The sequence below is a fragment of the Megalops cyprinoides genome, chromosome 5 (genome assembly GCF_013368585.1).
Source record: "Megalops cyprinoides isolate fMegCyp1 chromosome 5, fMegCyp1.pri, whole genome shotgun sequence".
Classification (NCBI taxonomy): Eukaryota; Metazoa; Chordata; class Actinopteri; order Elopiformes; family Megalopidae; genus Megalops; species Megalops cyprinoides.
In genome coordinates this window covers 16831135-16857387 of record NC_050587.1, presented here as the reverse complement: position 1 = coordinate 16857387, position 26253 = coordinate 16831135, and the positions used below count along the sequence as shown (strand labels likewise).

Here is a 26253-nt window from a genome sequence, read left to right as displayed (position 1 = left end):
CTGCTGGTGTGTAAGTGTGTGTGTGTGTGAGAGAGAGATTCTGGCCGTGTGTGGAAAGAAAAAAGCTCATGGGACACATTTAATTCACCCCCCCCCCCCCCCCCCCCCCCCATCTTGGGCTTTCACTAAACCCCCAGGATGAGCCGTAGCTTATTTAGGTCACGGATAGTGTCTGATGCTTCTGCTGTTCCCGCAGCCTGACGAATCTTCTTTCTAAAAGCCCTGCCATTCTTGTCTCCCTCTTCCTCCAGAAGACATCACAGAGCAAGAATGAGGCGGCTTCCCTTGATTGCGAGCGACCAAGCGAGGGTGGACAGGCATCTGGCGACACTGGCATGGCTACCCCGGTGTGCGGTCAGGTAGGAACCGACACATCGTCTCTCCCCCCTACGGATCCGCACGACTACGCGACTCAGCGACACACAGCTCGGAGCTGCGGGGCAGCCTCACAGCTGAGCTGACCTCATTCTGCCACTGTTCCCCATCTCCCGGGCTGCTTGTCTGAGCACGACTCTCAAAGTGACAGATGAGGGACCTGTGACCTGAGTGATGGATGGTTGGTGCTTTGCGGGGCTTTCTTCTCCCTCATGGATACTGTAAATCAGGATTTTGGTGTGGTGTTTTTCTCAAGTAAAATCATTTTACAAGAGAAGCTTGGATGAATCACCCAAGGAGTGCCCTGTTCTTTTTAAATTATTTTTTCTTATTCACCAGGCAGTTGAGTATAAGGTAAATATGATCTGTGCCATAGCCAAACATTTAACAATTATAAAAATTTATAAAAAAAAAAAAAAAAAAAACTGGAAAAATGCAGACACTCATCTGATATCAAACAATAGGAGGCACTAACCTCATTGGGTTGACATGCATTAAATCTTTCTCACTTTCTCACGCATTTATTTTCTTGCCAGGGTTCAAGTGCTCGAGTGGACCATGAGGTATCCAGTGATATGAGCTGTGGTAGTAGTTACTCTGTCCCACGCAGACTGACAAGTCACCTGGGTACCAAGGTAACCGAAGATTCCATAGATTACATAACATTCTTACTAATAGTGTTCTTGTAATATTGCTGTGGCTGTCCTTGTGTAGTCACTTTTACAAACATCCTCTCAAAATTGCATGCTTGCTAACTGAAGTAGGAAGCAGAAATAATTAGCACAATGCATTTGGCACCACAAAACATACTTTCTGAAGGACTGATGAGGAATGACAGTAGGTTTAACAAAACGGTAAACCATTTTTGTTTGATTCCTTTGTGCACTATAGCCCACCTTTGACAGTTGATGACTACATGATGCCAGAGTGTTTTGTGTTTGCCCCACAAGGTGGAGATGGTGTATTCGCTTCTGTCCATGTTGGGAACTCACGACAAAGACGACATGTCCCGCACCCTGCTGGCAATGTCCAGCTCCCAGGACAGCTGCATCGCCATGCGCCAGTCCGGCTGCCTGCCTCTGCTCATACAGCTGCTCCACGGCAACGACAAGGACTCTGTGCTCCTGGGAAACTCGCGGGGCAGCAAGGAAGCCCGGGCCAGAGCCAGCGCTGCCCTCCACAACATCATCCACTCGCAGCCTGACGACAAGCGCGGGCGCAGGGAGATCCGCGTGCTGCACCTGCTGGAGCAGATCCGGGCTTACTGCGAGACATGCTGGGAGTGGCAGGAGACCCATGAGCGGGGCGTGGACCAAGACAAAAACCCGAGTACGTGCCCCTTTCATGTGGAATTGATGGGTGTTTTTCAGGTGTCTAATTACAGAGCGTGAAAAATGTTTTTCAGTCAGTGTTAAGAGTGGCACAGTGTTTTTGTGGTTAGAATTGGAAGGGTTGACTTGACCCATTAGATTGCTTTTCCCTTGACTGCAGTGCCATCCCCTGTGGAGCATCAGATATGTCCTGCTGTATGTGTGCTTATGAAGCTGTCTTTTGACGAGGAGCACAGGCATGCCATGAATGAGTTAGGTAAGCGTTCATATTAAAATCCAAATTCTAGTTGTTTTTAGACCTTGCTGTTACAGTTTATGTTCAAGCTGAATTTCTTTGAGTCATTTGTGGATGACCTTCAGTCAGAAGGACTACAGTATGGTTGCATGTTTAACCATGGCTTATTTTAGAAAAAGAAGAAGCTTTCTTTCAAATGAAAGCATTGATTTCTGCAGTATTTCTGATTTTAAAATGAAGCAATCTGGAACCAGTCAACTTTACTAATGAAATGGAAAGTGATGCCCTGATCTTCAGTCATGTGATGATACATTAACAAATCCATATTTAAAACAATGATGCATTGTTTAAACCTAATATTCTAATACATTCCTTTTAGGGGGTTTGCAGGCTATAGGGGAATTGCTGCAGGTTGATTGCGAGATATATGGACTAACTAGTGATCACTACAGTGTAACTCTGAGAAGATATGCTGGAATGGCCCTTACTAACCTCACATTTGGGGATGTGGCCAACAAGGTGAGTAACTTTTAAACACTAGAGTATTCTATAGCTGACACAGATTTGCAGTTCTGTTTTAACTCTGCCTCTGTCTCTTAAATACACAGTCCACCTTGTGTTCCATGAAAGGCTGTATGAGGGCAATGGTGGCCCAGCTGAAATCAGATAGCGAAGATTTGCAGCAGGTAAGGTACTTTTCATTAATGTTGAGCACATACTGCTAGTCTTTGTTCAGTCAAATCAAAAAATTTTAAAAGAGAAAGACAGAAAAGTACATAATACATAAATGGGTTACACAACATATCATACAGTATATGTTGTAGCTTCCTGTGTTTGCTCTGTAATACATGTAAACAAAATCAGAAACATATTATTTGATTTCTGCAGGTAATTGCAAGTGTTCTGAGGAACTTGTCCTGGCGTGCTGATGTAAACAGCAAGAAGACCCTGCGTGAGGTGGGGAGTGTGAAGGCACTCATGGAATGTGCCCTGGACGTCAAGAAGGTGAGACTCGTTAAGTCATTTCAGAAGCTTGAAAGTAAAAAAAATCATTTTCCATCAATTTTCCTTCAAGTCTTAAGATAATTTTTATAACAAACATGATTTTTATAGATGGAAAGGTGGGATGGTATGATTTATTTAACATTTTGTCCCCCCCATAGGAATCAACCCTGAAAAGTGTTCTTAGTGCCCTATGGAACTTGTCAGCACACTGCACTGAAAACAAAGCTGATATATGTGCAGTAGATGGAGCGTTGGCATTCTTGGTCGGCACTCTAACATACCGGAGCCAAACTAACACCCTGGCTATTATTGAAAGCGGAGGAGGCATCTTGCGAAATGTGTCCAGTCTCATCGCAACAAATGAAGATCACAGGCATGTTTTCCTTTTTTTCCGCATCCTGATTGTAATACTACATTGATAGGATTTATTGGAACAGTGCAGGTTATGGACCTTTATTATTGAAATGTAGCAGTCTATTCCATGGATTATATTCAATTAAATAGTAATCAGAAATACTTACATTTGAAATGATAGATTCCATCACGAGAATATGGTTAAAAATTAAACCAGCTTTGTTCAGAGTATTTATTCACCTGTGTATTTTTTTTCATTTGTTTTCCAGGCAAATATTGAGGGAAAACAATTGCCTCCAGACACTCCTTCAGCATCTGAAGTCGCACAGCTTGACAATAGTCAGCAATGCATGTGGAACTCTCTGGAACCTTTCAGCTCGAAATGCAAAGGACCAGGAAACCTTGTGGGACATGGGGGCTGTTAGCATGTTGAAGAACCTTATTCACTCCAAGCACAAAATGATTGCAATGGGCAGTGCAGCTGCTTTAAGGAACCTCATGGCTAACAGACCTGCTAAATACAAGGATGCAAACATCATGTCCCCAGGATCCAGCTTGCCATCTCTCCATGTCAGAAAACAAAAAGCTTTAATTGAGGAATTGGATGCACAGCATCTTTCAGAGACATTTGATAACATTGACAATTTGAGCCCAAAAGCCTCTCACAGGAGCAAACCACGACACAAGCAAACCTTGTACAATGAGTATGTCCTGGACTCCCGTCGCAATGATGACAGTGTCTGTAGGGCAGAGGGTTTTAATTCTAGCAACATTACTGTACTTTCCCCTTACATGAACACTCCAGTGCTGTCCAGCTCATCCAGAGAAAGCAGAGGGAATTCAGAAAGTTCCAGGACTGAGAAGGATCGAAGCCTTGACAGAGAAAGGAGAGGTGGGGTACCTGGTAGCTTCCACCCCTCAGATGACTCCTCCAAAAGGATTGGGATGCAGATATCAGCCGCTGCACAGATTGCTAAAGTAATGGAAGAAGTGCAAAGCATGCACATAGGCCAAGATGACAGAAGTGCCGGAAATACACAGGACATGCATTGCGTGCAAGATGAAGTAAGTGGCATCAGGCGTACACCTGCCATACATGGTCATTCAAATGTGTACAGCTTTAACAAGCCAGAGCACTCGAGCAGAAACTGCCCCATGCCAAAAATGGAATACAGGGCATCTAATGACAGCCTGAACAGTGTTAGCAGCAGTGATGGCTATGGTAAAAGGGGTCAAATGAAACCTTCAGTTGACTCTTACTCTGAAGATGAGGGGAAATGTTGCATTTATCGAAAATATCCTGCTGATCTTGCCCACAAGATACACAGTGCTAATCATATGGAAGATGATGATGGAGATCTAGACACACCTATAAATTACAGCTTGAAGTACTCTGATGAACAGCTTAACTCAGGCCGGCAAAGTCCCAGTCAAAATGAAAGGTGGGCGAGACCTAAACATCTTGAGGATGACATCAAAAGGCCAGATCAGAAAGCTGCACGATCTCAAAGCCCTGGATATCCAAGATACACAGAAAATAGTGACAGCGAGGAAAAGCATAAGAAATATCAGTCCAGATTTGTGCAGCCTGAACATTCAGGAGGATTCCGATCAAGGAGCTCCAATAGCTCGGAGCAAAGTAGAGGCAGTTCCACTCATGGAACCAATAAAAAGACCAGCCAGACCATGTGCTCAGTTGATGATTATGGTGATGACAAGCCAACCAATTACAGTGAGCGGTACTCAGAAGAGCAACAACATGATGAGGACCAGCCAACAAATTACAGCATGAAATACAATGAAGAACACCATGTGGAACAACCAATTGATTATAGCTTGAAATATTCTGATACCGCCTCCCAAAAGGCTATGTTCAGCCATGCACAGTCATCCACCTCTCAGAACTCAGCAAAAGATCACCTAACCCAGGATGGTGCGACAGCCTCTGTAACATCACTAAAGACCTCCAACAGGCAAAAGCAGCTTCACCCATCTTCATCCCAAGCACGATCTGGGCCAACTCGTGTACTCCAAAAGTCTTCAACATGCAAGGCTCCTTCCATTAATCAAGAAACACTACAAACATATTGTGTTGAGGACACACCAATCTGTTTTTCCCGAGGTAGCTCCCTGTCATCTTTGTCATCTGAAGATGAAATTGAAGGCCACGACCAGGCTATAAATACTGCAAGCAACTACCCAACTTTGCCAATTGCTGATAAAGAGCCCACTGGTACTTTAGGTGCAGATCAACGCACAGCTGAGAGCCAGACAACTTCACAGTACATCCGAATGAAGCCTCAGAGAAACCATGGGTCAATTTCAGATGGATCAAGACATAAAGCAGTTGAATTTTCATCTGGTGCCAAATCGCCATCCAAAAGTGGGGCGCAGACTCCTAAAAGTCCACCTGAACATTATGTGCAAGAGACACCACTCATGTTCAGCAGGTGCACTTCAGTGAGCTCCCTTGATAGTTTTGAAAGTCACTCCATAGCCAGTTCAGTACAGAGTGAACCATGCAGTGGCATGGTGAGTGGAATTATTAGTCCAAGTGATCTTCCTGACAGTCCAGGGCAAACAATGCCTCCGAGTCGAAGCAAAACTCCACCTCCACATCCAGCCCAAATGAAGCATAAAATGAAAGTGCCTCCTCATGCTGAAAAAAGGGATTTGGCTCCAAGACATGCAGCTGTGAATTCTGCAGTCCAGAAAGTCCAAGTACTTCCAGACAATGACACATTGTTGCATTTTGCAACAGAAAGTACTCCCGATGGATTCTCTTGTGCTTCGAGTCTGAGTGCACTTAGTCTTGATGAACCATTTATTCCAAAAGATGTTGAACTTCAGATTATGCCTCCTGTTCATGAAGATGACCATGGTAATGAGGGTGAGCCTGAGAAAGATGACACTAAAGAAATCAAGAGCCAAGAAGTGCCCAAGGTATCGTGTGAACCAGAAAAAGACATATTGGATGATTCTGATGATGATGATATTGAGATTTTAGAAGCCTGCATAAACTCAGCTATGCCAACTAAGTCCTCAAGAAAACCCAAAAAGCAGTCACCCTCAGCCACTTCAAGAATACCTCCACCAGCAGCACGTAAACCTAGTCAGCTTCCTGTATATAAATTACTTCCTTCACAAAACCGAGGGCAGCAACAGAAGCATGTGAGCTTCACCCATGGGGAAGACATGCCAAGAATTTATTGTGTTGAGGGAACCCCCATCAATTTTTCCACTGCAACATCTCTCAGTGATCTTACTATTGATTCTCCCCCTAATGAGTTAGCAAATGTGGAGAGCTCTGCACCTGGTGCAGAATCCTCCATCCAAAGGAGAGAGGAGAGAGGAGCTCTACCAGAGAGAAAAAGCACAGAGGGCAAAGATGTAAGCAAAAGTCTGACTGACCGAACGTCTGTTGGGGATGATAAAAATGAAGGGGATGATATTCTTGCTGAGTGCATCAGTTCTGCAATGCCGAAAGGTAAAACTCACAAGCCCTTTAGGGTGAAGAAAATTATTGATCAGGCGCAGCACCCAACTACATCACCAGGTAGTTTAGTACAACAAGAAATGGAAAAGAAGAAACCCACGTCCCCTGTAAAGCCAATGCCTCAAAGCAGTGAGTACAGAGCAAGGATGATAAAACGGCCAGAACCTTCAAGTGGTTTTGCTCCAGGGGCTTCATATCCCGATAAACACAAGGATACCAAAAAACAGGAACAAAAAATTGCCTCCAGAGATGTTGCAGATAAGCCTTCAAATATGGATGAGAGGGTGCGCCCAGGCTTTGCTTTTGATTCGCCACATCATTACACACCAATTGAGGGCACTCCGTATTGTTTCTCACGTAATGATTCCTTAAGCTCCTTAGACTTTGAAGATGACGATCTTGATTTCTCAAAAGAAAAAGCTGAACTCCGAAAAGAAAAAGAGCAGAGGAAATCTTCAACAAATAGTGCTAGTCAGCAGCCCATCAGCCACGTGCCTGCAAATAATACGCGCATGTTTCAGATGGCTCCTCAGAAACCTCTGCAAAAGCAAGCAACTTTTCCACAAACATCCAAAGAAAGCACAGGGCCAGTCCCTGATGAGAAGCAGAACTTTTCTATTGAAGATACACCAGTGTGTTTTTCTCGAAATTCATCTCTTAGTTCACTGAGTGATATTGACCAAGAAAATAACAACAAAGACACCCATCAGAAAGGAAATGCAAGTCAAGCAGAAGAATCTAGGCCTCAAGCCTCTGGGTATGCACCAAAAGCTTTTCATGTTGAAGATACCCCTGTTTGTTTTTCAAGAAACAGTTCACTTAGTTCTCTTAGTATTGATTCTGAAGATGATCTTTTGCAAGAATGTATCAGCTCTGCCATGCCAAAAAAGAAGAAACAACCACTTAGAAACAAACGAGATGACCATGGAATGAGCGATGGTAAAGGTATGGGTGGCATTTTAGCCGAAGAGCCTGATCTAATACTTGATCTCACAGATGCACACAGTCCTATTTCAGAGCAGGCTCTTTCTCCAGATTCTGAATCTTTTGATTGGAAGGCTATTCAAGAGGGTGCCAATTCAATAGTGAGTAGCTTGCATCAGGCAGCTGCTAGTCTTTCTAGACAAGCCTCTTCTGATTCAGATTCAATCCTCTCCCTGAAGTCTGGTATTTCAATTGGATCACCATTTCATCTAACTCCAGATCAAGAAGAAAAAGCCCCTGCTTCCAACAAAGGCCCCAGAATATTGAAACCAGGGGAAAAGAGCACTTTAGAGTCAAAAAAGAAAGAGGAAGAAGCTAAAAGCCTTAAAGGGGGTAAGAAAGTTTATAAAAGTCTAATAACTGGGAAGCCACGTACAAACCTTGAGAATGTGTCTTCTCAGCAGAGGCAAACCTCAGCTCCAGCAATCTCCCGTGGAAGAACAATGATTCACATTCCTGGGGTAAGAAGTAGTTCCCCTAGCACAAGTCCAGTTCAAAAGAAGACACCACCAAGAGGAGCTGCCTCAAAAATATCTTCGCAAGGGCAGAACTCTAGCAATTCACCACGTAGCATGAAGGCACCTGTTAAATCAGATCCTAGTCCTTCCAGCAGGCAACCAAGTTCACAAGGTGGGTCAAGCAAGGCCTCCTCTAGGTCAGGCTCACGAGATTCCACACCTTCTAGACCTACTCAGCAGCCTTTAACCAGACCTATGCAGTCTCCAGGTCGTACCTCTATTTCACCTGGAAGAAGCGGCATTAGTCCATCCAACAAGTTATCTCAGATACCCCGCACATCATCACCAAGCACACCCTCAAGTAAGTCATCAGGATCTGGAAGAATGGCGTATACCTCCCCAGGGAGACACTTGGGTCAGCAGACTCCACCTAAGCAAAGTGGTTTGCCGAGAAGTACTAGCGGGATTCCAAGGAGTGAATCTGCTTCAAAAGGAATGAATCTACCGGGAGCCACTGGTTCTTCAAAAAAGGCTGAATTGTCTAGGATGTCTTCCACGAAGTCTAGTGGAAGTGAGTCTGATAGATCAGAGAAACCTGTCCTAGTTCGTCAATCAACTTTTATTAAAGAAGCCCCTAGTCCAACACTTAAGAGAAAATTGGAGGAGTCTGCCTCATTAGAATCTTTGTCTCCTTCCTCTAGGCCTGCATCTCCCAGCCGATCCCAATCACAAACACCAGTGTCAAGTCCGTCTTTACCAGATATGTCATTAACTTTGCCCTGCCAAGGTAGCTGTTGGAGGAAGTCCCCACACGGTCAGAACTCTTCCGAAAATGGTGATGGGAGATCCCTTAGAAGACATGAAATTGCACGTTCACATTCTGAGAGCCCTTCCAGACTCCCAGTTAACAGGTCGGGAACATGGAAGCGTGAACACAGCAAACATTCTTCCTCTTTGCCAAGAGTAAGCACCTGGAAGAGGACAGGGAGCTCCTCCTCCATCCTTTCAGCTTCTTCTGAGTCAAGTGAAAAAGCAAGAAGTGAAGATGAGAGGCAAACTTTGAGTCCCACGCAAAGGACCGCACAAAGTAAGGATGGACATCCTCCTTTAAAAGGCACATGGAGGAAAATGAAAGAGAATGAAATTTCACATTTAATGACTAATGAACTGCAGGATTCGTCCAGTGATGTGGATTCAAAATCAGTGCTCCACCAAATGGTTCCTGCGGTGTCCAAGACTGAGGATGTGTGGGTAAGAATAGAGGACTGTCCTATAAACAACCCCCGGTCTGGAAAATCTCCAACAGGCAAAACACCCCCAGTCATTGATAGTGTGTCTGACAAAGTACCCATTTCAGATCCAGATCCAAATGAAAAGCAGCAAAAACAACCTACAGTGAATGAGAATGCAGCTGTTCGAACACTTGTTTCTGAGAACAATTTGAATTTGCTCAGGAGTGAAGCTACTGAAAAGAAAGGAGCTGATGTTAAGCCAACTTCCAGCAATTTGAGTGCAACAGAGACTCATGAAATTCCAGTTGCTGAACGCACACCTTTCAGTTCCTCAAATTCCAGTAAGCACAGCTCTCCTAGTGGTGCTGTTGCTGCAAGAGTGACCCCATTCAATTACAACCCAAGCCCCAGAAAAAGCAGTGCTGATGGCACCACTGCCCGTCCATCTCAAATCCCAACACCAGTGACCAGCAGCACAAAGAAGAGAGACTCCAAAGGTGAAAATGCTGAACCTAGCGGATCATACATTGTGACTTCTGTTTAAAGCAGCATTTGGATCAATATGCCTTTCTGGATTGTCTCATATCCAGATGATTTTCAAGATCACAAATTGCAATTTTGTTTTAAAGAATAATTAAGGATATGATCACTAATGTACACTTTGTTACAACTGCTTTGTTGACTGTTGATGAGAACACAAACATGTAAATAGCATAGTTTTTTTTTTTTTTTTTTTTCCTTTTTGAGGGTTGCTGTTGTTGAAGCCTTATTTAAGGCACAGTATCTTTGCTGGTAGGCTGTGGCTGGCACACTTGATTATCAGAAGGAGACCTGTTTGAAGGCTATTGTAAGCGTATTTGTACTGTACAGACTTTTGATTTTGTATGTATTTAATTTAAATCCCTCTTGTGATCATGTGTCTTGGATGACTTGATAAAGATAATCACTTAAATTACAAATGTGGGATACTATAACACTTGTACCTAAGTACTAATGAATTTGATTTTTAAAGCGGTAAATCAATATTAGACCATACAAATAAAACAATTTTTATTACTGCAAATAAATTGTAGGCCTTCCCCTTTAGCTCTTTGCATGAATCTGATGGTTTCTTTCCTGAAGTAACATTGAGAATTTCTGTGGTCACATGATGTATAGGTAGCTGTAGTGTAAACAGTTTACACTATTTTGTGTGTGCTCAAAGTAAGGAACTGTAACCTTGGATGGAATTATTTTACCTTGGAAATAGATTTTATTGGAAAGTAGATGGATCCTTTGCTATGCTGTTAACCTGTTGTATATTCTGTTACCCGGGGTGAGATGGCTGGTCTTTTGATGGAACATCACTCTCAGAAGGACTAAATGAATTTTTTAAGAAATTAATGTAGGCATTGGTGTTGGTCTAATTTAAAAAGTAATCTTCCTTTTTCATTTTAATCATTTGTTTTAGCACATGATCAGAAGAAAAGTCTTGTTTTGCCAAAAATACAGTATGTCAGTTACTAAGTTCACATGTGGATTTTTTTCATGCAATAAAGTGGATGGATATTTAAGAAAGTGTTGCAAATTAAAAACAGTAAAGTGGGATAATAAACACTAAAATTTTTGGTGTAAAACAATGGCTAATGGTGATTTAGTAGAATTGTTTACCAGGATGAGTTGTAATGTAAATGCTTTTGGTTTCTTTATATAATAGTGCCTAAGATTTTAAGCTTTGGGGGCAAAAAATGGAATCTCACCACTGAGCCTTTGGCGAAAATATACAATCTTGTTACTAAGCTAACCATTTAGAAATGAAAACATGCATGACAGTTCTTACTATTTTGTATAACTGTCATGCTTGTTTATACTGATCTATTACAGCAGGGTGTTGCGCATAAATAATTTGTTCAAAAATATTGCCACACAGGACAGCTTCCTCAGAAGTAATTATGACAGTGCAAAATGATTGCATACTGTTTAACTACATTACTGCAATCAGTTATCTTTAAAATCTTAAAATATTTTTAAAATAGTTAAATTTTTGCTAGATGTCATTCAGTTGGAATGCCTTGATGCTGTCAGACAGCTGATTGATGAGATTATTCTTCCCTTTCAGTTTCAAGGTTAAGTGTTTGAGCATGCTTGTGATGGCCACCAAAAAAGCTAGGACAGAGGTCTCGCTCAACAAATTTTTGGTATTGCCCCCCTCCCCCCTTACATGCATCAAAGTTCTCTTATCTGGCAGCGTAGATTAAAAAAAAAACTCAGCCGCCCTACTTCTTGGCAGTAAAATTCATCCTTGTATTGCAATACCCTGTATCTTGTCCAAGCATTTTCTGAAACTGGTTGCGGGCTTTGAACACATAGAAGTGATAATCACAACACCTTTCATCACGTTTTTCAGTCCATTGGACCTCACGCATAACTGCTGTTAATGCACAATGAATTGATACCTAGCAATCTCACTCCCATACTCGTGGACCTTCTGGCTCACATGATTTGAGTCTCTTTCTGCCAGCAGTCATGGAAGTTGCACCATCTGCAGTTATGCCTGTTGTCTTCCACTGCAACTTGTACCTATCCAGCACTATACAAAGGATGCATAATACTACACACTATACTGTACTATATCCCTGTTTGTGAGCTTTGACTTGCAACCAGTGTTGTACAAGTCGAAAAAATGTGTCTTATGATATTGCAATTTGCAGCCTCCTTGATTATATCTCATTCTGTGGCGTATGAGGCTTGCCAAGCAGCTGGCTAGTTGGCTAACCTTAATCGGTTATCTGCTTCATAGTCCAATACAGTAGGTAAAATTTCAGTCCCTTGAGTGTTGCCAATATTAGTGTGGGTATGGTCTAGTATTTGGCCGCCACATAAGTCAGTTGAAAAAAATGAAAACTTCAATAAACAATTTAGTAGCTCAATCATTTCTTAAAACTTGTTGAATGCAAAAATGACATCATTAAATAATTGACACAATTTCTCCTCCTTACGGTAAGTACAATAATATGTCCCACAAATTCTCTTTAGGGTAGTAAGACAAGCCAGCAACTAGTTTTACCAAATACTAAGTGAATACATTTTTTCTGGGGAGAAGTGACTGGACAGCCACTGAAACATGCATCAAATTGTGCAAATGTCAACCACAAATCATCTTCAAGTTGCACATACTTAATATCCAAGTGACATAATTATGCAGCTTGGAATCCAAGGAATGTGTCTGTTGTTTAACCAGGATGATTGTATTTTCATCTCATGATCCCTCCTTTCAAAGGCTTTGAGGTCAGGCTAGGCCGGTTGTAGCGGTTCTGAACTCGCAGGCAATACTGTAACCCATCAATAGTTGTACAGGTGATGCGCCTTTTATCAGAGACGTAGCTATAGGCAATGACAGCCTTGTGTGGGTCTCCCCCCTCCTACAGCAGATTCCACTGTTCAAAAGGCTCTTTCTGCCTCTCTGTTACTTTGAAGATATTCAGGTGCTGTTGATCACATGCATGAAGTCATACTCTTACATATTGAGCAAATTTAGTTGCTGAAAATTGAATTCTGTTTCTGTGAGCACTGTCCTGGACTCCATCATGTGTGAAGATAGGCTTCATCTTCTCCATTACATACTCTGTCATGGTAGAAAGTTGGCCACCTCAATGTAGTAGCATGAAAAATTATCCACCTCTAGAATATACATTGAACTGTTCTGCTGGAAAAGATCTTCTGAGCCCTGACACTAGGGTTGTGATGCTAATGGTATCATCGGCAGGGGTTTGAGCGTGTTCTGGGCTTCTTTTGCACAAGTGTCACAGTTTCCAACTGGCCACCAGATGCTCTCTTATGCCCTGGTGATGTAGTCAATCAATCACATATGACATCCATGGTCTTTGTGATCTTAGCTTCCATGTAGGAGGAAATGCTTAACAATTTATACATTTAAACAACAGCCTATCTACAACTGGCAGATCCTGTCAATGCTGCCAATATTGTTGAGGCTGAGCTTACATAATTTCCTGTGCAGACACAGTGACCAAACTAGGTCTTTTAACGGCTTGCTTAAGTTAGCCAGATCTTGTGCACTCCGACTGTGTAAACCTCCCCTCTGAGGCAGGTAAGTGCTGAATGATGTGGTTCACATAGACCTTGACTTTCATTTTCCAGCAGCATGTTATTTGTGGTCAGTTAGAGCTGCTCCAGGCCCACACATTGTCAGCTTTCAGCAGGTACTTTATTAGCCTTGTGAACTCACTATCCAGAACTTTCTCTGCCGTTGTCCCCTGATGGTGGAATGAATTTCCACACTTCATCCGTTTTGCCGAGTCCCTCACTATCTTCAAGAAACATCTGAAAACACAGCTCTTCCGCACTCACCTGATCACCTGAAACACTACCACAACCACACAAGCTATTTCTTCCGTCTTAAATTTTGTTTTACTTAAAAAATTAAAATATAATGGTTTAATCCACCCGCATCTCTACCAGATAGCGTTTACCTTGTTTGGCTAACTATTGAAACTTGGTCATGCAGTGGTTTTAATATTGTTGATTCTTTATATGACTTTTTGCTTTTGTTGTACTCTGCCTCACTTGTGAGTTGATTTGGATAAAAGCCTGCCTACTTAAAATTTTCCCACTGTAGGGAACATGCTTATCCTCAGAGAAGGCACAGTCTATGTAGTGAATATTGCTATCCCGTGAGAGGCAGGGGTCATTTGGCAAAGACAGTTAAATGGCACACTGAGTATCAAATTTATGAAAATGAGGTCCTTCAGGTCTGTTAGAGTCCGGTTTGTCGACACAAAATACAGACGAGGCAACAATGTAATTAATAAAACGACTTTATTAACAAGACAAACATTGGCAAAACGAAATGAACTAGAATAACTAAAAAAGATAAATATACAAACGAAATGAATTAATAAATAACGTTACAGCGGAGACAAAACAGCAACATGTAAAGTGGAGGATAAGAGGAAGTAAAACTCAAGAGTTTGAGTAAGAGCGCAACAGCTGTGAATCCAACTACAGGAAGTAAACAAATGATGACATAGGTCGACATAGCTGACAAACCATTAATCCGATGTGGGTTTGTTCGTGCCATTCATATTAATATCAATATTAACCAAATTAACTGTTAACTGTAACGGACTTTTAAAAATATATATTTGCACGAATCACGGGTGTGTTCAAACATATCTCGTACATGATCATCTGCTATACTCACGACTTCAACTACTGCATTTATTTGACATATTCTCAACATGTGGACAAATGTCATACTGTTCGTTTGCGCCTCTTGACATGCCGTAAAACTCAACCGAGATCTCCTCGAGGAAATTGTTTTACTCCCATCTGAGAGTAGGAATAGGAGGCTTCATAACTCCTATTACCTACAAAGAAGTATGACGTTTTGTCTTGATAAAACGCTTTTAGCGGGACCCTCAGGAATTTTTCTTTGGTGAATACGAGCCCAAGACTTTCCTGCTGTGTCTAATTTGAATTCTCTTCCGAAGTGCGTTGCCGTTTTCTCTGCCTGCTCTTATGGTTCAATACAGGTTTGCTTCCCATGTCATTTGCTATTTTTTAGCCTCAACAAGCAAAGTATCCTACGCGTTTTTCAAAGAAATTGAAATTTAATAAACAAATCTGAAATTACTTCCCGTCCGCAGGCTACTCAGTGAAATATATAGCAGTGAGTGTATGAAATCCATACTTGACAAACAATACTTCAATTATGTCATCTATAGCATTCATAAAATCACGGGCAGGGTTGTAGAGACAGGGACTGGACGACTGGAAAAGGAGATTTCACTTTCTCCACAAATAAACTGGGAAAAAGCTCAAGGAAAGCCAGCTGCAAAGTAATAGGTCACACAATTCTACAGAATATCTGTAAGTGCAGACTTGCGTTAGCATATGTGAGATACTCAATGTTGTGAAAAAAAAAAAACTAACAATAAATAAATCAATAAAACGATATAGTCTTGACAAATTTTTTTGTTAATGTGATCTGTATTAACAATTTAAAATGATTATATTTATTGCTTTCAAGTTGACTACGAATGGAAACCATCTGTACTGATTTGCTGAAATTTATTCACATTTATGACATGTTTGATCATGTTTACAAATGGCAACGCTATGGCAACACTACCCATTGCATAAAATGGGGAACTTTTAAAAATGCTGTCCCTAGGGTTAAATTTTTCACTGCATTTCTACAGAAGCTTACTGGCAGCATTGTATTAGGAGACGAGTTTGTAACCTCCAAGTTTGAAAATTTTGCTCTTGTTAAAACTTATTTCATACTGGTGTGAGATAGTAGGTTATCACTCGTTAGCCAGGATCTCAAGATGACTCAACAGGAAAATGACTCAAACCTAATTACCAACTTCATTAGCTTTTCAGCCTTCTCAGTATCGTCTTTCTTGTTAATAATACAAAAAAAAAAAAAAAAAAAAAAAATACCTCTCAACTGTTATGCTGTCAAATAGCTTAACAAATAATAAATACGGCTTTACTTTACAAATTTGCTTTCGCGACCTGCATTGCTTAGCCTTAGAGCTCAGGGCAATTATTTATCAAGTGTCTCATAGTAGGAAATACTGTTGGTCCTAAGTTTTACAAAATTTTGAATGGTGTCAAGGGAAGTAGCGATTTATTGAGATCCTTTAGACTTAAAGGACTGACACGGTGAGGCAGAGTGCATGCATTTTTGGGAGATCAAATACATTTTTGCATACATTTGACAGCATGGAACTGTTATGAGGCCTCGATGTAGCTAGGCAACTCATCAAAGTAGGCACCAATTGACATCACTCTCGGAATTTTCGAGCACTTGGGACCTATTTCTGACTTTGTACGAAATTGTTTGCTATCTCTGCATTCTGTCAAATCTTTTCAATACCTGCCAAATGCAAATGCTTTCCAGTCTGTATGAACCCATATGAGCTTATTGGACATCCCATTCCAAATCCATTGGCTTTTAATATGGAGTTGCCCCCCCCCCCCCCCACTTCCTTGCAGCTATAACAGCCTCCACTCTTCTGGGAAGGCTTTCCTCAAGATTTTTGAGTGTGTCTGTGGGAATTTGTGCCTAGTCAGCCAAAAGAGCATTTGTGAGGTCAGGCACTGATGTTGGACAAGAAGGCCTTTCTCGCAATCTGCATACTAATTCATCCCAAAGGTGTTTAATAGGGTTGAGGTTAGGGTCAAACCATGTGTTTATGGACGTTGCTTTATGCACAGGGGCACAGCCATACTGGAACAGGAAAGGACCTTCCCCAAACTGCTGCCACAAAGTTGGAAGCATACAATTGTCTAAAATGTCTTTGTATGCGGTAGCATTAATGTTACCCTTCAATGGAAATAAGGGGCTTAGCCCAAACCCTGAAACAGCCCCAGACCATTATCCCTCCTCCACCAAACTTTACAGTAGGCACTGTGCATTCTGGTAGGTAGCGCTCTCCTGGCATCTGCTAAACCCAGATTTGTCAATCCAGAATCCAGTGGCGGCGTGCTTTGCACCACTCCAGCCGTGGCTTGCATTGCATATAGTGGTTTTGGGCTTGTGTGCGGCTGCTCGGCCATGGAAACCCATTTCATGAAACTCCAGAAGTACAGTTCTTGTGCTGATGTTGCAGCCAGAGAGAGTTTGGAACTCTGTAGTGAGTGATTCAACAGATGATATGTGGTTTTTACGTGCTACATGCTTCAGCACTCAGCAGCTCCGCTCTGTAAGTTTGCATGGTCTACCACTTCGTGACTGAGCTGTGGTTGCTCCTAGACGCTTCCACTTGATACTAATAGCACTTACAGTTGACCGGGGCAGATCTAGCAGGGCAGAAACTTCACAAACTGACTTGTGGCAGAAATGGCATCCTATGACAGTGCCACGTTTAAAGTCACTGAGCTCTCCAGTATGACCCATTCTACTTCCAAGGTTTGTCGAGGGAGATTGCATGGCTATGTGCTTGATTTTATGGACCTGTTAACAATCAGTGTGGCTGAGACACCTGAACTCAATAATTAGGAGGGGTGTCCACATACCTTTGGCCATGTAGTGTAACTTTTCAAGTAAACAAGCAGATGGGCAAAGTTCCAGTGGGACAAGCTAAATATTTGTGTATAGCACATATATGTTCAAATGTAAATCAATATGTTACACATGTACATGTTATACAATATATATTGCAGAGAATACTTTTTTCCCTATTTTGGTAAAGTAATGGTGGTTTGGAAGTAATTGGCTGTTTATTATGTGGAAGCATTCCTTTGGGTGCTCTAATTGGTTGTTCATACTTGGCAGCTGCACAGAGGCGCTGTAATCAGGGTGTTTCTGTTGTGGTAAATGTTCTTTTCACAGTTTCATTTTGGTAACTGAGTGTCAGTCTCAGTTCTGTCTTCTGTTCAACACAACATCCCTCTAGCCCAGTGCCACCACATAGGGAGACCAAAACAGCACAAGGTAAGTTGGACAAGTTTGATTTTAATGTGAACAAAAATTATGGAATTCTTTTGTATTCATATCAATACATTATTCATATCTTACATGATAGTCAAATAATCAATGTGTGATGTGTAGTAATCGTATGGCTTTGATATTATTTCATACTTCATAATCACACAGAATGTACATAGTATTTAATGAAATGAACCTCCTATCTTTGCTTTTCTTCTTTTGAACTACTTAATTACTTTTGGGATTTTGTTTTGAGAACATTTTCATACATTTTTTTGGCAATTTCCTCAGCTGGACTGGGAAATAGTTTTGTTCAAATCCAGTGGCCACATACCAAGTGCTGTTGAAAGGTACGCCTTATCACTATTTAAAGTATGCTTCCTATTCCAACAACAACAAAAGTTTTGCGATGATAGTATCATAATGTGCTACTGACATGTAAAAACATCTAAATGTGTTTTAGGCAATCAGAACTTCTTCCCATAGAGTGAAATACTTGTCACGGCTAGGTTAAAGTGCATGTGGCTCTGGCCCACCTAACCCACTTGTAGAAACCCATAAACCCTGATAAAACTGCATTCCTTCTGATGCTACTGAAGTGGCATGGCACAGTAAATGAACTTCTTGATGCAAGGAAGGGCCAGACTGATGAGGGCATTTGCTTCTTACCCATAACTATAACCCACCTTCACTGTTTATGCCAGCCACAGAAGAGTAATTGATTCACTGACTAACAAAACCGATACAAGTTAACAACTTGCTCCATGATGAAATCATTATTGCTAAATGGCTATATTGACTAATGACGTTACCAGATCTCCCACTCTCTGTGATGAATGATGATTTCATTACAGATCACCATAGGTATTGACAGTACTATGTCTGGTATTTGAAAACATCAGATTAAGGAAAGATAATTTATTTACAATTATTAGTTTCAGTTAAGTTACAATTAAGTAACTGATTGAAAGTAGTTCTTGGCTGTCTAAATTGAGAAGAAAAGATGAACCCTTTCCATTCAGAACAGTTTAAAATCATATCAAATATTAGAAAATACGTTAAATTTCCCAGAGGAAAGCGTGCTGTGCAGTGATGAATTCCACTCACTGTATCACTCAGAAGATGAGCAGGTAAGTAAAACTAGCAGTCACAGTCTTACTGAGCAGATACTGAGCAAAACTGCAATTGAGAGGACTGCAGTACTCAACAACTGCAGAATGTGAGCCAGCAATTGCACAGACTTTCCTTGCTAAACCTAAAATGAAATTGTTAAACCCCTCTACTCTCATGTAACTGTTCTACACATTGACTACTGAGAAGTAGTGTGACAAGGCATCTTCTGTGGAGAGCATGATCAGCTAAAAATGTAATATTTCACTTCCAGATTCGGGTTTCATTTGAAAGCCATTGCTATTTTTAAAACAAAACAGATGAAGTAACATATCTTCCTGGCTCTTCTTAAAAATATATCCTTGATGTAAATGATCATGTTAAACATTTCTTTTTCTCTCTGTAGAGACATGTCTGGAGAAATGGTTGATTTTGAAGATTTTGAGGATTTTTTAGGATTACATTTTTGGAATGAAAGTGCTGATAATGTGACTCACCCCAAATCCCTGAATGCGGTACCAATTGTGCTCTATAGTCTGACATGTCTCCTGGGCATCCCTGGCAATGCCTTTGTCATATGGATCGCAGGGTTCAAGATGAAGAGAACAGTCAACACCATCTGGTTCGTGAATTTGGCCAGTGCTGACTTCCTCTGCTGCTTGTCCATACCCTTTTCCATTGTGGAAATAGCCTTGGACTATCACTGGCCCTACGGCAACGTTTTATGCAAAGTCCTTCCCACTGTCATCATTCTCAACATGTTTGCAAGTGTGTTCACACTGACCCTGATCAGCCTGGACAGGTTCGCCCTGGTCATCAAACCTGTTTGGTCTCAGAATCACCGCAGCACGGCTCTGGCCTCCGTATTGTGCATAGCAGCATGGTGCATGGCATTGGCTCTCAGCTTACCATCCATGATCTACAGAGAAGTTCATACCGAAGCATCTAATGACATATGCACATACGATCATAGTAGTGCAGGAAGCTCCGTTGTCAAAAGCATCCACGTCACCAGGTTTGTGTTTGGATTTCTTCTCCCTCTCACCGTCATCATCATATGCTATTCACTCATCGCGGGGAAGGTGAGCAGAAGCTCTTTCTCCAAATCTCAAAAGGCTTTCAGGATCATTCTTGGGGTCATCGTGGCGTTCTTCGTGTGTTGGCTGCCATATCACATTGTTGGACTACTAATGGAGTATGGAGGGGACATTGCTACCTCTCCGATGATGGGGTTGCTTGATCAACTGTCTGTCAGCTTGGCTTATATCAACAGCTGTCTCAACCCCCTACTATATGTGTTCATGGGCCAAGACTTTAAAGAGAAGGTCAAGCTTTCCCTTAGACGTGTCCTTGAGAACGCCTTCAGTGAAGACATGACACGCTCCACAGTGCACTCCAGAGGACAACAATCACGGACCACAGGTTCATCTGAAGCACAATTTTAAAACGCCATGACAAATGAAAAATACTAAAACATTTGCCATCTTCTACCATTGCCAATGGAATGCCCTACCGCAATGCTTTTGGTGAGTGGAGCATAAACTAGGACAATGGAACATCACTACATAGTGATAATAGTTTTCCTACAGTTATTATATTGGCATCTCAAATAAAAGAATCATAACCATAAAACCAAGGTCGGGACTCCCTAGTGCCTCATTCAGCATGGGTCTCATATCAAGTTCCTGCTGCACTCTAAGGCTAACAGCTGACAATGACCAGAACCCAACAATGGTGTAGTATTCATACAATTGGTGCCCATGTCACTGTGGTGCACTGTGAGACCTGCTAGTTGAAAAATGGCTGTTGGATTCATGTGAGAAAATCAGAGGATCACAGTTGTCTCACTTCAGAGTTGCCACGGTGACTTTTTAGTGGTCAGAATATGAAAACAGCCCTGGTTTGTTAGTGTGTAATTTCCTCCTCCCTCTCCTCTTGGATGTGTTTACACTCTTACACTGACACTGTCACACTTAGAATATCACACAATTTTATGCTTGCAGAGACAATTAAGTAAGCATCACGAACGCCTACACTTAGATGCTATTTCAAGAGCTGATGGTCAATCCACTTTTCAGCAATATGTAGTTTTCCTTTTTCCCCTTTTTCATGAATGCCTTTGTCAATTATTTGTACCGTATATAACAGGCAATGTAACTATGAATAAGTGTCAGTCTTACTTCAATCCACTGCACTCATGGGAACATGTATTGTCCAAATGTTTTTTCTCTTTGCTTTTATATTAACTATCCTTATGAACACACAAAGTCATTGCTGTTGAATATCAAGTGATAGAATTCTGTTTTTAAATGTGTGGATAACATGCTTAATTTAGCATTACAAGAGTTAATTTGGTCAATCTGAAGTGGATGACAAGGTCCATTTAAGTTAATGTATTAAGCGCAGACTTCCAAAAACAGGCCTACAGGGGTCACTTCCACATGGCATGAAGGCAAAAGTTGCCTTTTATCAAGGAAGATTGAGTGCTGGGTTCAGTACATTCAATAGAGTCCAGTGCATATTCTATACAACTGTTTTAAAAGGGAAAGGTTTATAAAGCTGTATCCCCATACAGAAAGAACATCAATGTAATGTGAAATCTCAGGTTCACTTAAACTGAGTTATTACACTATATCAATGCATGTATACACATTGCAAGAGTGTCTGTATTGCAGGGCTACATTAACGTAATTGATTGACTAAACACTGAGGGATGGGCAGATAATTAACCAATGACACAACAGAAGGTTGATCCCAAAGTTCTCAGTGCTGTCTATTTTAACTCCTATGTGTATGTTTATGCATAACTGCAAATGAAACGATAACAAAAACAGTTTTAGCAAAATAATTGTGATCTGTGTTTGTGCTGAGCGCCTTTCAGTGGCAACATTTTGCTGTCATTTACATACTTACTTAGTATTTACATCAGTCTCCAGCCCAAAACTAATAGTCACATTTCTGTCATACGAACTTACTAAGAAAATCAAGATGAAAAATCGCAACTTTGAAGTAATTTTTTTCCATTTGTGCTATTCCAAAAGAACAAAATAGTGATATGAACCCTGGGCTCTAAATGTAACTTATGAAATATTTGCACACAAAACCCCCTTTATGTTTATAGGCCTGTGTGTGTTCCAAGCAGCTCTCCAGTAAAGTACTAAACACATTGAAATAGCAGGGTTTCTTTAAATGATTTACAAGGGTATACATATGAATATGAATAAAACGTAATTACACAGTGGAGAGTTAATTTGCACAACGATTACAACATGTAATATTGGTCTACTACACAATGTAGATGTAGCAGTATGACAGCTGACACAATGCATGCAAAATTATTTTTATATGGATCAGAAACTCAACCACTATTGTATGTAATGTAGAAGGAGGTTGATGGAGAAATGCAAGTACTTGCACAGGGTTCAATGTCTATTCTATGACGCTAGTTTCATTTTTCAGTATCCCTGCTGAAGCATAAATGAAATGATGCATCCAAAACAGAAGTAAATTGCAACATCTGAGTGTTTATACTTATCAGCAATCATGCTGGGTGGAGAGGAAGGAAGTGTGGTCAGCAGAACTTCTAAACAAGAGCCTTCTCTTAACGAGAACTATGAAGTGACACTCAGTTTGCATTCTTGTGTATAGCTTGTGCTATACTGCACATAGTATCCTATATTTTTCATTTTAAAACCCAGTACCTTTCAAGATTGGATGTTATTCACTGGCTGGAATATCCCTCCAGAATTTGGATACACTTTTTATGATTATACTTAGATTATACTTTTCTGTTGTGTGCTGCTGCTAAGAGAAGCACTTAAAAACACCTTCACCCTCCTCTACAATTTACATACAGTATTTACCATTAATACAGTTCTTTATTTACTTAGAAGGGATGTGGTACACCTTCACCTGGGATCAAGAGTCTTTAGCGTATGTTTTCTGCACAGCTGACCAATTTCACTTTCTAAAATACACTTTTGTAGACAATATTTCGTACCACCTGATGGCGCCAAAGTATTAAAAAAATTGACATAAAAGCAGAAAAGTACTGCATGTAGGTTCATTTCTTCACAGAAGAAAGCAACCACACCATGCTGGTCTTGTGATTTTCCTATGTCAACATGAAAAGGGGAATATATATATATATATATATATATATATATATATATATGTGTGTGTGTGTGTGTGTGTGTATATATGTGCTCTGGGATGTTATACTTGAAAAGGACAATGAGTATGACAATTCCAATGGACTGTGGTGGGATGCTTTAAATCTAAATGCTCCAAATGCTCCACATCCATGTTTTATCCTTCCTGTGAACTGCAATTGCAATTGCAAAAAAAAAAGAATCTGTAATTTCATTCACTCTGTTCATGTATACATTTTGTATGTACACTGCTATGTGAACTAATTGAAAAAAATCTGTTTGTTACCAATACAGGAAAAAACTGTAATTAATAAACAAAATACATTTAATCCAATTGAATGAAATAACCATCTATCTGTAATAACCTTGATACTGAATTTCGTTTGGCAAAAGAAGCATCTGTGTTGCCTGGCCTTTGCACAAATGATAGGAGATTCTTTGTCTGTCCAAAGGGACGTTTAGTATGTTACTGAGATTGTGAAAAGCAAACAAAAATGTTTTGCAGTAAATTCACTGTTACTGTATGTAAATGCCACTGTATTATCGGTCGTGTTGCTTTGAACCTATTAAAAGGGTGACTTGTGATGGTGCATTTTCCATCATCCAACTGGTTCACATCCAACACATATATACCCCGCTGAATTTCATTAAAGCCACTATTGACGTTAAACATAATTTCAAAACGTCACCTCTATATTTTAATTTTCCAGTCCCTAAAATGTAGGAGAATATGGACAACATTTTTCAACCCAGTTACAAGCCTCTGTACAAGATGAATCTTCCCCACTTGATTCTATCTGTCTACTGAAGTTAAATATCTGAGCATGTTTTACGAAATTGAAACACCAAGCAAAATTGAAAAATATCACGAGTAGTGTAGATATGCTTTAAAAAGTAGTATCTCATTTTGATAGAGGTATTTTAAATATTTTTTATTGTCCATAAACCATTTTGATTGATAGGACTTGACAGGAGGTAGACTGCATGAGCACATCCGAATTTAAAAAACTTGGCAAGAAATCTGACTCTCAAAATGACAGCATCCATTCATTACTTGAAATGAAATGTTGTTTTTCTACAATTCAACCTGATTCCTCAACCACGTGTGGTCAAAACAATGCTGATGGAGAATATTAATTAAGGGAAAAATGGACAAAGAAAGAATTTCTCTCACAATATATTCGTTCCATCTTCCAAATGACCTGTGAAACCAAGGTCCTGGCCCCCTGTGGTCATTCCAGTTACTGTGACACTCTTCACAGAGTAGAATGTAGGCAAAGTGTGAGACCTGGCCAAATTCCAAATCTGCAACGAGCTCTGTCAGCTTGGCCAGCCAATCATCTTCTGGTATAATTGGCCAATTAATCCCCACCTCTCCACCTCAGCTGATGATTGGGGGATGGCTCTCGTCCGTAATGATTTGTGCGCATTGCCCAGGCGGTTGCTACATGTCAATGGTAGTGGGGGTGAGGGTTCATCTCTCTGTAATGTGCTTTGAGGTCTGAATTAATTATGATGGATGATTAATTATTAATGTGTTGCGCACGCCATGCCTGATGTCGGCCCACACTGAGTCGTTGTTCTGAGGGCAGTGGAAACTGTAGAAAGTGTGTGGTTGTGTGTGTGTGTGTGTGTGTGTTGGGGGTGGGGGGGCATTCAGGAGCTCCTGTCAGCAGGCAGTCATGGTGACTGGTCACTGTAATACCAGAGTTCCCTCTGCAACGGCAATATTTTCTCCCCACTTTTCGTCTTGATTTGCCCTTGCATGATTCATTGCCTTCAGAATGAAGCAGACATACTTCACTGCACACCTCAGGACTGCACATACGGAATGCAATCCACTGCTGAACTTATGCTCTCCTGTGCATCACCCCCCCCCCAATGCCACTTTTCCAATAGGACGAATTGAATAAACAACACAGATTAATGAACACGATGAACAATCAAAACAGTTTAGCGGGCACAATGCACACCACGGGTGTGAACACGTTCAATGAACTAAGAGCTCCAACGGAAGACTGGATTGCTACATTCCCAAATCTCATTGGTGTTACCTTTTGTATTCTGAGCATGCAGAGAAAACTGGCTTTTGATGACATTAGCAGCTTACCATGAGTATGGCTTAAGCTCTATGGTCCCTTCATTGCAATACCCCAGATAAGTAAAGGGGAGACAACATTGCGAAGTGTGTGGATTATGTTTCTGTTCTGTGTCATCATATGTCATCCCAGGCCATTGTTTTTATCCTGGGACATGCTGGCATGGCTGTAGCTCCTTTGGAACACTCAGACAGTGGACTCAGGGGCAAGAAAACATTATCTTTACATTGTAAATGCTGACCCCCAAGTAATGCAAATTATACATTGGATTAATGCCAATATAACAGTAAAATATAACATCTGAAATATTATTACATTGGTATAATAAATATTAACCTCTTGGTTTCCAGGGGGAAAAAACTTAGATCCATATATAAGTAGTAATGGCTGATACTGCAGTCTTGGACCAATATCACATAGTAACCCCAGGCACGCAGTAACAAACTACCAGACTTTCCACAACCACAGCAATGGAAGAGTGGCCCAAGGTTCAAATTAAGCATGTAATCCAAAATAATGCATATTTCAGACTTTTATATTGATCTGTGAAGTCAGCTTTCTGTAAGGACTTCTGTAAGGACTATTTTTGAGGCCTCTGCAATGAAAACATAGTCTTACACTCTACACATCCTGTGGAGATTTATGTTACCGAATCAAGTGTATAACTACTTGAATTCTCATGTGTAAATGGCTACATTATGCATTTATTTAGTTAGAATCATTAATGTGAGTTAGCTAACAGCTAGTCAGCTGTTCAAACGGCAGCTTGGAAATAATCATTTTCTGCTTATTCACTCGCTATTCAGGAAATTTCCAGAATGCCATAATGAGGAAGCTGTTCAATTTTCAAAGACAGAAATGGCAAATGGCAAAATTCTGGGCAACAGAGACAGGGTTCTGAATGTCGAGGTCAACCTGAGGTCAACCAAGTAGCAAGAACAGTGAGAAATGACAGGAACAGTGAGGAGCACTGGAATTAAACAAAT

At 40.9% G+C, this 26253-nt stretch overlaps 2 protein-coding genes across 6 annotated transcripts in view; both read left to right on the top strand.

Moving 5' to 3' along the window:
• Positions 1-10520, top strand: part of apc (APC regulator of WNT signaling pathway) — a 43251-nt gene extending 32731 nt beyond the window's left edge. For 3 of the 4 annotated variants that reach the window (XM_036528292.1, XM_036528291.1, XM_036528295.1), the window contains 9 exons: positions 252-359; positions 912-1010; positions 1326-1704; positions 1867-1962; positions 2321-2460; positions 2550-2627; positions 2830-2946; positions 3105-3319; positions 3570-10520. In XM_036528292.1, coding sequence (XP_036384185.1) covers positions 252-359; positions 912-1010; positions 1326-1704; positions 1867-1962; positions 2321-2460; positions 2550-2627; positions 2830-2946; positions 3105-3319; positions 3570-10014 — 7677 coding nt within the window. In that variant the 3' untranslated portion in view covers positions 10015-10520. The remainder of the gene's footprint in view (positions 1-251; positions 360-911; positions 1011-1325; positions 1705-1866; positions 1963-2320; positions 2461-2549; positions 2628-2829; positions 2947-3104; positions 3320-3569) is intronic. The other variant, XM_036528293.1, reaches the window with a different exon arrangement.
• Positions 10521-17831: 7311 nt separating this feature from the next.
• LOC118778079 (C3a anaphylatoxin chemotactic receptor) lies at positions 17832-21275 on the top strand. Of its 2 annotated transcripts, XM_036529415.1 has the most exons (3): positions 17832-17913; positions 18199-18257; positions 19424-21275. In XM_036529415.1, exon 3 carries the CDS (start codon positions 19428-19430, stop codon positions 20460-20462), a length of 1035 nt encoding a protein of 344 aa, XP_036385308.1. In that variant the 5' UTR covers positions 17832-17913; positions 18199-18257; positions 19424-19427; the 3' UTR covers positions 20463-21275. The 2 variants fall into 2 exon arrangements, with proteins under 2 accessions (XP_036385308.1, XP_036385307.1); XM_036529414.1 differs by lacking the exon at positions 18199-18257.
• The last annotated feature ends 4978 nt before the right edge of the window (positions 21276-26253 follow it).